This window comes from Microcebus murinus, unplaced genomic scaffold (genome assembly GCF_040939455.1).
Source record: "Microcebus murinus isolate Inina unplaced genomic scaffold, M.murinus_Inina_mat1.0 scaf003_hap2_Mmur4.0, whole genome shotgun sequence".
NCBI classification, from domain to species: Eukaryota; Metazoa; Chordata; class Mammalia; order Primates; family Cheirogaleidae; genus Microcebus; species Microcebus murinus.
The window spans coordinates 1,173,331-1,185,496 of record NW_027438949.1 but is presented as its reverse complement, the minus strand read 5'-3'; the positions used below and the strand labels follow the sequence as shown (position 1 = coordinate 1,185,496).

Here is a 12,166-nt window from a genome sequence, read left to right as displayed (position 1 = left end):
CAGTCCCCAGGCCCCACGCCACCATGTACTGAACAAACGTTGAGCCTGATGGAGGAACTGAGGAATGCACCGCACACTGGTCTGTTTCATACCCTCAAATCCCTTCTGAAGAGGTGACTTTTGAGTGGAGAGACAGAGGGGTGTCGTGGCTCTGAGTTTCTCTGGATTCCCCATCTAGATGGCTGTCTTGACATTTAAAACCCTGTCATATTACTTTTAGTTACATTTGACCAGGTCTGGCTTCTCTGTACACAAGTGATCCTCCCTGACCCCAGGCTTGCCACCTAATGGCTGCCCTCTTTCCAAAATTTCTGTTCACCTGCCACCAGGCCCCAAAATCCAGGAGGGGTGAGGAGTGCAAGGCCCAGAGAACATTCCAAGGGCAGTGCAAGCTACAGAACACATACAGGGCTCTCCGTTGATTCACATCATCTTTTATTACACAAAATAAAATCCCATCTATGTTGAACATTCAACTTTCTATAAATCTGGCTTTAAAAAATCCCTAGAGGTACAGTCCCATCTGTTCTTTGACTTTCCTTGCAATGACATCATGCCTCAATTGCAGTCGGAGTCCTCTCAAAAGACAAAAGCAGACATGGCCGCCTCAGGTCAGCTGCACACAGTGTGTTCCCGGCCTGCCCGCTTGGAGGTGCGGCTCCCATTGTATTGTCATCTGGACCGTGGCTGCTGGGGACAGTCAAAGCGGCAGCATGTCATCGCCTTCACCAGCCCATCTCCAGCAGCACAAACAGTCCTCCCAGCTGGTCCTCTGGGGACCAGCTGTCACAGCGACGTGGTGGCACCATCCCCAGGCAGCTGACCATCCTGGGCTTCTCTTTGGGCAGGCCTGGGCCGGGGCTTTAGGGGAGCTCTGTGTCCATGGTATAAATCTGAATGAGATCAGACACAATATTATCAATGATTGGCTTGGTAAGGTCGTCACTAAACACCTAGAAAGGAGAAGGAAAACAGGTTCCAATTAGACTCCCTCTGCGTTAAACAAGGCACTGGTCACTAAGTGTAGAACTGCATTTCATGGGCAGAGGAGGGGACATGGGGACTTGGTTATCCAGGATGGTGGTGGCTTTCCTGCCAAGCCAGCTCAGTTCCAAAGACTTTTAGGCCAAAGACTTTTACAAAGCAGAGAACATTCCAGATGGAAGAGGCCTTGGTGATCATCTGACCCAGACAGGAGAGGGGACTTTTTCCAAGGTCACACAGGGAGTTGGTGACAGAGCTAGGCCCGAAGCACTGGCTCCTGCCTCCTGCCTGGGGCTTTCTCAGGTCCAGGGTCTCTGGAGATTTTGGCAAGGGAAGGTGGGAGTCCCACTTCTAGAAATAGGCAGGCCAAGTAACTTGGACCCCATACCCACCCTAGCCCAGCCCCAAGCAGCACGTAGACCTGCTCTACAGCCTAGACCAGTCATCTAGACCACAATCTGCAGGAGTGCTCATAAACTGTGAGGTAAGTCCTCAGGGGCCCAAACCAAGGGCGTGTCCAGCACAGGGCCAACCCACAGGCCTGGGGTTCTGACCTAGTCCTGGAGGATAATCTCTATGCCCCTGGAAAATCCTGCCTGATAAGTGTCTCAGTTTAGCAGGGGCCAAGGACCCTGCCAGGCAGTCTATACCAATGACATGATTTGTCGGGGCAGCCTGAGCCACATGGTATCAGTGGGACCTCCAGGTAGCTGGAGCCTGTGTAGCCAGGTCAGCCCCATGGGCGCTCCATGCCTACGTGACCCACCCCAGTACACACCCTGGACACCACAGCCCAGGGGGAGCATCCCTGTCTGGCGATACTCCACATGTGTTGTCACACATTTTTGCTCACACTTCACTGCTGGGAGAGTTAAGCACTGTCCATTCACCTCCCCGGGAGAGGACACCCGGAAGCTCTCGCCTGGCCTCTGCTGGACCCCGCCCTCCACACCTTGTACTTTGCTGATTTTAACCCGTGTCCTTTCGTTGCAATAAACTGTAACTGTGAGTGTGATAGCTTTTCTGAGTTCTGAGTCCTCCTAGCACATCACTGAGCCTGAGGGGACTCTTGGGGACACCCACAACAAGGGAAATAAAGAGCAAAGCAACAAGCCCTTGGTCAGATGCTGTAGCTGCCCTATGCCAGGAAGCTGATGCCTAGGGAACCAAGGGTAACAAGGTCAAGGCCTTGGGCTGAGCCAAAGCAAGAACCAGACCTAAGTCTACCCCTTCTGAACCTACTAAACAAATCTAGGTCCCTCCCTAGCCTACAACCTCAGGTGGGAGATGGGGACCTGGAAACCCTCCAAGCCCTGATTCAGGAACCATGGCCAGCTCACCCTGGGCTCTGGGTGAAAAACAAATATTTCAGAAATAAAGGCTTGCTCCTTGGGGCCCACTATCTGTGTGCTCCTGGAGACCCCAAGCTAAAAACAACCATTAAAAAGCATCCAGGGCCAAAAGGTGGAAGCGACCCAAGTGTCCATGGACAGAGGAGTAGATAAACAAAACCGTCTATGCAGACAATGGAACGTGACTCAGCCTTAAAAAGGAGGGAATTCTGACACAGGCTATAACATGGATGACCCTTGAGGACATTATGCTCAGTGAAGTAAGCCAGTCACAAAAGGACAAAAACTGTACAATTCCACTTCTGTGAGGTCCCTAGAGCAGTCCAGTCCCCAGAGACAGGCAGGGGAGTGGTGGGTGCCAGGGGCTGGGGAGGGGCACAGGGAGTCGGTGTTTCATAGGGACAGAGTTTGGGTTTGGGAAGATGAACAAGGTCTGTGGATGGAAGGTAGGGATGGCCGCATAACACCGTGAATGTGCTGAACACCACCAGGCTTAAATCTGAGCCTAAATATGGTAACACGGCACACTTTATGTTATGTGTACGTCAGAACAATTAAAAGGAATAGTCCATAGCAGCGGACGATCCTGGGACACCTGCCAGAAGGGACAAAGCCTCAAGCCCTAGGGGGAGACACTGTTGGCCTCTGGGACCAAGAGGGCCTGGAGGCTTAACTCAGCTGGTTTGGGGACATCAACTTCTGTCTGTAGGACAAAGAGTAGCAGTGGCTGGAAATAAGCAAGTTCTCCCTATTTTCAGGAAGAAGGGTACAGAGGGCACCCAGTGCATAGCTCTGGGTGTGGAAATTCCTGCAACACTGCATAGTGACCTGCAGCTCTTTTGATCCTGCTGCCACCCCTGTTCCTCTCGCCAGTCAGGGTCAGTACCTCATGTACCCAGAGGCTGGCACACAGCCTCAGCATGTGTGACGAGAGTGCAGGCAGGGTTCTGACAACATACCAAGCTCTCATGCTGAGTGCAGCAGACTAGTGACAATACAGGCAGTTGCTACAAGAAGTGGTGGCCGCAAGCACACAAGGAGAGCATATCAAAAGGCAGGCACAGCCTCGCCGCAAGCCACTCCTGCAGGCCTCTGGCCCTCATGCCTCACCAGCCTACGGGTGTGCCCGGATTCTGGAAGGGCCCCAAGCATCCCAAAGAAGTGAAGTTCGGTTTGACAGGCTTTAAGAAGAGCTGTGTGAACGCATATTTGCAACTTTTCCCAATTTGAGAATTACTGGGTTAGTTTGTGCTGCCCAGAAAGCAACCTCCTGATGGAGCTGCTTCTGGGCTGCGCAGGGCCAGTTAGGCTGGCACTCCTCTTCAGATGGCTGAGTACGAGACGGAGAGGTGGCACTGGCACGCAAGTGAGACTCAGGTGCAAGTGAAGGAAGACAGAGGAGAAGGAAGAGGTGGAGGAGCAAGCACAATGGGAAACGAGTGACAACACTGCAGATCCAAGCAGCTGAGGGTTGGGACAGCCTCACCCACCAGATGTCCTCAGCGAGTGTCTACCACCACCAGATTCCAACCATGCAAGGACACTGCAGCCACGTTATCTGAAAGTCCCTGAGAAGCCCAAGCACGGAACAATACTGTCTGTCCACACAGATGCTCTTTCACCCTAACGCTGTGTGGTAGAGGCTACGTCTGGCCTGAGATCAGGACTACGGATGCATGTATTCAAGGCCACACAAGTACCTACTATATGCCATGTCTAGGCATAAGAGATGTAGCTGTATATAGCACAGACAAGATCCCTGGCCTTGGTTGCTTATAGTCAGGTAGAGTGCAGGATTAGACAGACAATAAACCAGCAAAATCTGTGGTCTTCCACAGAGGGCAAGCAGGCCAGGGATGAGAGTAGCAGAAAAGGGTAGCCTCTGTGCACAGCAGCGCCCACCACCCACACAGCTCTCCCTGTGGACAGAGTCCTACAAACCACATTTCAGTTTCAGTAGGTCTGAGTGAGGCAAGAACTCACCAGTCACCTGTCTTATCTACCCATCTACCTGCTAGATCTACCTGCCATCCACCCGCCTAGCTACTATCTATCTATCCACCTCGTCTCTCTACCTTATCTGCCAACGTCCATCCATCTCAGCTGTCCACCCAGCTATCTGTCACCTGCCTATCTAGCCATCCACCTATGTAGTTCTGCCATCCGCCTGCCTGCCTGCCCCCCAGCCTTGTCACATGTCATCCTCGCCAAGTTCCCACTCAATCTAGCATAAGTGCCTGACACTCCTGGCTTAGCTCAGCGGTTCTCAACTGGGCCAAGCCCTGCACCAGGACATCTGGCAATGTGTGGGTGGAGGCCAGGGCTGCTGCTCGACATCTGACAGCCCCCACCACAAGCAGTGATCTGACTCCCAGTGGCAGCTGTGCTAAGGGGAGGGCCCTGCCACAGACTCTCCTAACAGGGCATTTTCAAGCTTCAAGATTCCTAAGTAGCCCATACTTTTCTTGACAGATAATTAATAAAAAGAAACTGGTCCCCAGTTGCAGGGACCTCTAAAAGGAAAGGGGCACAGTCCAGAGCACCGAGCGGTCACCTCACCTGCCACCATGGCTTCTCGGCCTCGGCCTCAGCGGGCACCTCGACTCCATAGACCTGCAGGGCCAGGAAGAGCACTGCCACAGCTATGTGCTGAGCCCGGAAGTGGAGGCACAGGCCCCCGTGGTAACTGTCCCGCAGCAGGGCCCAGGCAGTGACGGCAATGGGGATCCGCTGCCAGCTGTAACGGTTCAGCCAGTTCTTGAGGGAAAGTAGGTAGTGGAGCAGGTACTGCAAAGACATGCACGTCAGCCAGTCTGCCTTCGCGCTCATTGCCATGCTGCTGTCCCCTCACCCACCAGCTACTGTCTCCACACTGTCACAATCATGTCACCACCCTTTCAAACCCTCCAATGGTTTCCAGGTCACTTAGGAAAATGTACCAATGCGTTCTGCTGGCCCTGTCTCCCAAGGCCCTCACCCCACCCTGCAGCCATGTGTGAACACACCGCCCCCGCTAGGCCTGTGCACTCACTAAGACCTCTGCCTGACACACCTGCCCACTCCCAGCCTCCAGGTCCAGCTCCAGGCAAACCCTCTTCATCACAGGGCCCTGCCTGGCCACTGTGGGAAATCATGCAGGGCCTGATGCTCCAGAGAGCAGTGCCTTCATCTGCAGAGCCCCATGTGCCCAGCCTGCTGCCAAGGCTATTTGCTTTCAGGAAGACTAGAAACTGGTCACTGCACTTTCCCAGTTAGTGCCAAGAGCCTACAGTAGTATCATCCTTGGCTATAACATCTTAATGACCCTCCAGCCTAGCTGTCAGTTCCTGTTCTCAGAACACAGACGCTCTGCCCAAACCTCATGTGACACAGAAAGACCAGTGCACTCCCTGGACAGTCTTGAACACACATGTGCACATGTGACCCTAGCGTGCCAGAGAGGAAGGATTCATCCATCACTCTCTATTCCATCCTTAGACCCTGCCCCTGACTAGGCAAGGGGGAGGGCCAGCAGGCTCCCAGCAACGCCAAGCCACAGTTCCCGATCCCAGCACAGATGGCACATCCTCCAAGGCTGTTCCTTCCTGAGCCTCATCACCTTGACAACTCTAGTTGTCTCTGAACTCAGTTCAGTTCCCGCCTTCCCCTGGGATGTCGATCGAGCATTATGCTGACTAAAAACCTACAGGGTAGAAATCTGAGACCAGAGGTTCCCAGGGATTAGGAAAGAAGTGTGGAAGGGTGAACGTAAGATTATAAAAGGGCAACACAAAGGAGCCTTGTGTGACGGAGCTGTTTTGTACCTTGAGTGTGATGGTGGATACGTGGACGCAGATACGTGATAAAACTGTACGGAACTAGACATCCACACCATGCAGGTAAAGCTGGGGAACCCAGCAGAGTGTCAGCATCCACATCCTGGCTGTGGTATTGCACGATACTTATGCAAAGTGTTTCCACTGGGAAACTGGGCAAAGGATAATGGGATGGTTCTGTGTTATTCCTTACAACTGCATGAGAATCTCCAATTATCTCAATAAAAAGTACATTAAAAAGAACAGAGATCCTAACCCAGAGCCCCAAACCACACCATCTCCATCTCTTTCTGCAGGCCATCCTTCTGAACTGCCCACACCTAGAGCTGGGGTGGCCAGAGTAGCATATCCAAGTGCTCCTAAGAGTTGGACTCTTCCCTCTTGCTGTCATTTGAAATGGTTCTTCCATCGAGACTTACATGTTCCTAGAAGTTAAAAGTATGCTACTTAATCGAGCACCTCGACTTTCCTCATAGCTTTCTAAGCACAACTGAGCTGGATGCAGGCTCTGAGGCATAACAGCAACTCACAGGGACAGGGACTCTGGCAGGTCACAAAACCAGCCCTATTTCCTTGAGGCTCAGTAAGCACACGCTCTACATAAGCCACAGGATGGACAACAGTTCCAGAGGGCCACACAGGTCCCAGCCTGCAGCCACAGACGAGTGGGTAGAAAGGCAGAAGGTAAAATGAGAATGCTTGTGAGAACCCACGGAGTCAGGCTGGCAAGGCCACCTTGCTCTGCTTACCTGCCGTGCTCTCAAGCATTGGGTGGGAGACACTCTCAGGATGAAAACAAAGAACACACTTCCCCAGCACATACCTTGTGGGGATGCTGGAAGGAGACCTGGAAGCGCAGAACTCTCAGCATGAGAAGCTCACACTGCACAATGCTATCTCGGAGCTCCCAGAAGCGGGAGTCCAGTTCCAAGGGCTCGCTGCCCGGGTTAAAGTACCTGTGTAGACAAATGACAATGCTTACGATGACCAGAGATGTTTCCCCTGAGAAACACGATGGCTTGAATTAGTCATGCTCTTAAGTCATGTGATGCCCAGAAACACACTCCAGTGTCCTTATGTGGTAGATGAACATAGATTCATTGTAATTATGTTTTTATAAGATAATCCTTCATCTATGTGTCTAATGTACAGAATGAAAACAATAGCCAACAAAGAAGCTGGCTCCTAGTTTGAGCCCGATGGGCCATCCTCTATCATTCAGCAAGATGTGAAGTGCAAGGATCGGCTCTTTGCAATGGCTCCAGAGGAAGCCAAAGCTTCAGCACACCCAGCCGGTTGTGCCTCCTGTCATGGTCAGCCTGACGCTAGGGACTCTTCGTCACCTCGGGGCAATGCCCAGGGCTCTCACTCTGGACCCAAGAAACGCATTTAATCAAATCACAGGTATGATTTACTCTGAAAAGTGAACGTTTTTCAGTTTTATACTCCCAGACTGTCTTTCCTTCCTCCCAAATCTTTCTAAGCACAATCCTACTTACACTGTTTATACCCACAACGCTCCCACCTATGCAAGACCCCAAGATGCATGTGAACAGGATTCACACTGAAACTATCAAAACTCTCTGCCAATGACTCATCCTTCCCAGCTGCTAACTCATTTTCCAATCTCCCCACAGAACTCCCTTGCCCCAGCACCCCTAATTAGGGCTCCACACCATATCCCCTTCCATTGTTCCCCTGCTGAGGACCAGGTAATTGTGGGTAGACTCCACCCACCCTCCCTCCGTCCTCCTGTCTTTGTCTTAGTCTCTCTGGGACACTGTGAACCTGCTGTTAGGAGGCAGGGAGTGCTTTTTCCATTACCTGTTTATTTAAAAAGAAGCAGAACAAAATAGTTTTCTTTCCTAACGATTAGAGTTCCTAGAAAGCCCATGATGCACAGCTAGTCAGCAACTTTGCACAAGTCACGTGGCTTTCTCCTGGGCCCCTGGGGCCTTGGCAAAGCCTGCTGACTGGCTGGGCACCTTCATCCTTCCCTAGCAGTGAACTGCTCAGGCCCAGCTGTGCTGCCCATACGCCCCCAGCAAGGCGAGAAAGGATCCTGAGCAACTGGGACTTGGTTTCTCACACCGGCTAAGTAAGAGGACCACCTAGCTGGGTCCACACCCTCCCTATGTGGGGCACTCAGGCTTACAGGCTCACACAGCCCAACTGGGAGGAGATTCCCTCTTGTGCATGCCTGTCTGCCTCCAGCCATCCCTAAGGCTCCAGCCCAGCCTTCACTGACATACCCACCGAGCTCTCTCTGCTCAAGCCTCTCAGGCTCCCCGTAATCCAGCCCAGGCTTCTCTCCCAGACGCCCCAGCTCTTAATACCAGACTCCTTCCCAATTGACTGCCAATGTTTCTGGCCCTGGTTTGAGGCCATCCAGGAGCTTCCTTCCAAGCTTGACTGCTGACCCCTAGAGAGCAGGGCCCAGAGGGAGCCTTCTCTGCCCTCCCCTCCAGGGTGGACACCAGAAAGCCCTCCCGAATGCCTTGGCCTGAAAGCCATTACCTGTTGGACACATTGATGATGTCACGGGTACGCAGGTGCTGCTCCTCCACTTTGCCAGCCAAGTAAATGGAAGACATGGCGACCAGGTAAGGGTCATAGGCGTCCAGGTTGGCCTCACAGAAGAACTTATGGTAAATGGTGCAGGCAGTGGCAATGGGAATGGAATGCATTCCCAGCTTGACACCTATAGAGAGAAAGCAAGCAGGAGAGTACTTCAATCCAGCGCTCACCCGCTGTTCAAGTGAGGACAGCTACTAGAACAGGCCCCTGCTCAGGCAAGACTGAGAACTTTCCGCAAGGCCAGTAGTTGGTGCTGGGTCTTTCACTGGGTCCCCAGGCTTCTCAGACTCTGATGGGCAACCGAAGCCTCTGGGGATGGTGTTCAAATGCAGAGTCCCCTTCAGTGGGTCTGGGGTTCAGAGATTCTGCGCTTCTGACAAGCCCCCAGGTCATGCCCAGGCCAGGGATCTACAGACCGCACTCTGAGAAATAAGGATTCCGACTACCACTAAGTTAGCAACTGGCATATCAGCTTCTGCACAAAATCTTGGAAAGGACCATACACTGTCGTACGTCTGTTTTCACCTTAGCAAGATTTAACTGGAGGTTGCCCACCCAGCAGCACACCTAACACAAATTCCAAGACAGCAGAAGGAAAAAGGCCTCTGAGCCATCAAACAGATGCCACCAGTCCTGAAGTCACAGATAATACTCAGCACTGGTGCCCTGCTCCACAGATTCGAAAAGGCAAGCAAAGCAAGCAGGGTGACTGCCAACACCACAGGCAGAGCAGAGAAAAAGCAACATTTATTGCCACAGCCAGGCACCAAGGAAGGAGACCAACACAATGCAAGTGGGCAGAGCAGAGGGCATGGATTTATTTAGGGGTTAAAGCCCATCCCCATCCCACCCCTGCACAGCTCTTAAGGAAATCACTGCACTGGGTTACAGAACCCAAGCAAATTCACAATGACTAGTGTTAACGAGAGAAGGTTAAGTTCATCCCACAGACTGACAGAGGAAGGTGGAGAGCAGCCAACAACAACCAGTAAGATGATGTTCAACATCCTATACCTAAGAAGGTGGATTAGTTCCCTATTGCTACTGTAACAAATCACCACAAATCCAGGGGCTTAAAACAACACACATTTATACTCTCTTACAATCCTGGAGGTCTGAAGTACTGAACAAGCCTTAGGACTAAGATCAAGGTGTCAATAGGGCTGGTTCCTTCTGGAGGCTCCAGGGAGAATCATTTCCTTGCCTTTTCTAGCTTCTAGAGGCGACCTGTGTTCCTTGGCTCATGGATCCTTCCTTGGTCTTCAAAGCTAGTGATAACCTAGGATAATCTCCCCACCTCAAGGTCCCTAATCACACCCACAAAATCCCTTTTGTTATGTAAAATGACATTCACAGGTCCAGAGATTAAGACAAGGATATCTTTGGGGGATTGGTATTTAGCCTCCTACAAAGGGCAAAGCTATGTGCAATGTATTTATAGAGAAGTCCTACAAGTCCTATGAAAGTGATGCCCAAAGAGCTTTTCCCATTTCAAGATCTAAACTTCAGTAATGTAGGCAATTCCTACATGGCAATTCCTCATTCTAGGAGGGGCCAGGTAAGGTGGTGCTGCTGACATGACTCTGAGCAGACAAATGGTGGCAGCTGAGGGTACACTGCCATCCTTTCTTAATACACTTCACAACTCTTCTTGTAAATCAAAATAAATTTATAAATCACTGGGATTAAGGGTCCTGCGCCATTTCCTCAGACCCTCTGTCCACCCTGACTTGAAAGCACACTTGCCCAACGTCCCCTGCAAGAGTGCAGACAAAGCAGCAAAGGTAGGAAATGACTGTCCGCCAGCTGAACAAGATACTACTGATGGAAAAAAAAAAGTGTCTCTAAGGGAATCGTGGCTTCTTTACGTCGCCTTGGACACAGAGCACCCAACACCACAGTGGATGCCCTGGAAAGGTTCAGGACTCCAGCTGCACCCTGGGTCCTCCGTGTAACAGGAACTCCCCTACAGCGTACTCCAAAAGGCTCCGTGAGACCAAGTGCCATACAGTCTCCCTGTACACAGAGACAGGTGTGGCAGATACCGTGGCAGATTCCACAGAGCTGCCAACGCCCTGGCTTGGCCCCCACCTAGCTGGAGGGCTGTCTCTGACCACATTCTCTCTTTGGGCCTGCACACCCATCTGTGCAAGTGGGACACCTGCGGCCCACTGCCTAGTGAACTGGGCGTGGCGGAAAGGCAGAAGCCCACAGGCCAGAGCTGGCCTCCCAGCCTCCGCCAAGGCGGGTCACGCCCGGAAGGCCTGGCCTCCTCCCTCTGCCGAGCCACGCCTGCTCCGCAAATTGGCCCCCAGCACCGCCGACCCCGGCACGCTGGCTCAGCACTGTGATCTTACAGCTCCACGGCCCTCGGCCTCCACGTCCCGTCCACACGAGGCCCGCCCTCTCCCCGACCGCGGTTACCTGCCTCCATGATGAACCTCGTCACGCGGAAGTGCACCCTCGCCTCAGGCGCCAGCCGCCCCTCGGCCCCCAGCGCCACAGCCCCTCCTCCGCTGCTCTCCGGCCTAACGGCCTCCATGAGGCCGCGCCCCGCGACCCCCACGACCCCCGACCGGAAGGAGAAGCGTCCCGGGCGTGCCGAGGCCGCCTCCCAGGGGGTCTTCGCGGCGGGCACGGCCGCCGCGCCCCGGCCGGCCAGCCCGCCCAGGGGCAGGCACGCGGCTGCGCAACAGAAGGCTGCCCGGACAAACGCGCAAGTGCAGGCGCAGGCGCAGAGGCCGACACCGCCCTGTGGCCAGGGTGCGCCCGCAGGCCTCTGGACACCTACGCCCCGCCCCGCAACGCGCACGTCCCGCCCCTTGGAGACTCATGCCCCGCCTCCGGGAGAAACGCAAGGCAACCCCGAATTCCAAAGGCCAGCCCCAGGGGGCCAACGCCCCGCCCCTGGGATACGGATTCTCCGCCCACGGATACCTCAAGCCCCGCCCTGGGAGCTGTGAGCTCTGTCCCCAGAAGGAACCCGTGGAGCCTGGAGCCCGAGGGTATCTCCAGTCACCTGAGCCGCAAGTCCACGCAGCCCGACTAAGGTGTCGCCCTGGGCTGTAGTGGCCCAGCATGGCTTAGGACAGAGAGAGCTGACAGCGTTTGCCGAGTCCTGGGTGTGGGGCGCTTACGGGAGTTCTTGCTGAGATGTCAGTGTCTTAGTAGGCAAGCTGCCACTAACAGGAGGTGTTAGGAGGTGTCAGTGTCGTAAATCCCGAATGCAATGCAGTGCTGTGCATAAAATGTGAAGAGGCCTTTTCTAATGGGGGCGTTAAGGGTGTTAGCGTCTGGATTTTCCAGCCTCCCTGGATTTGTTAGGGATGTAGTTTGTGCTCACCTTTCCAGCCTGTAGAAGCTTAATAAATGTTTGTTGAATGAATGTTAAATATTGAACTCACATATTTACCATCCCATATTTCATTTGTGTCTTCC

The 12,166-nt window shown here is 53.2% G+C and overlaps 1 protein-coding gene across 3 annotated transcripts; it reads right to left on the bottom strand.

The window, feature by feature from the left end:
• Positions 1-418: 418 nt before the first annotated feature.
• CCNQ (cyclin Q) lies at positions 419-11,440 on the bottom strand. 3 transcript variants are annotated; one of them, XM_012757258.2, is made up of 5 exons: positions 11,153-11,440; positions 8,669-8,852; positions 6,975-7,107; positions 4,896-5,123; positions 419-953 (listed from the first exon to the last, which is right to left on the bottom strand). In XM_012757258.2, exons 1-5 carry the CDS (start codon positions 11,268-11,270, stop codon positions 864-866), a joined length of 753 nt encoding a protein of 250 aa, XP_012612712.1. In that variant the 5' UTR covers positions 11,271-11,440; the 3' UTR covers positions 419-863. The 3 variants fall into 3 exon arrangements, with proteins under 3 accessions (XP_012612712.1, XP_012612714.1, XP_012612713.1); XM_012757260.2 differs by having other exon boundaries at positions 11,157-11,439; XM_012757259.2 differs by having other exon boundaries at positions 419-893; positions 11,153-11,437.
• Positions 11,441-12,166: the final 726 nt, after the last annotated feature.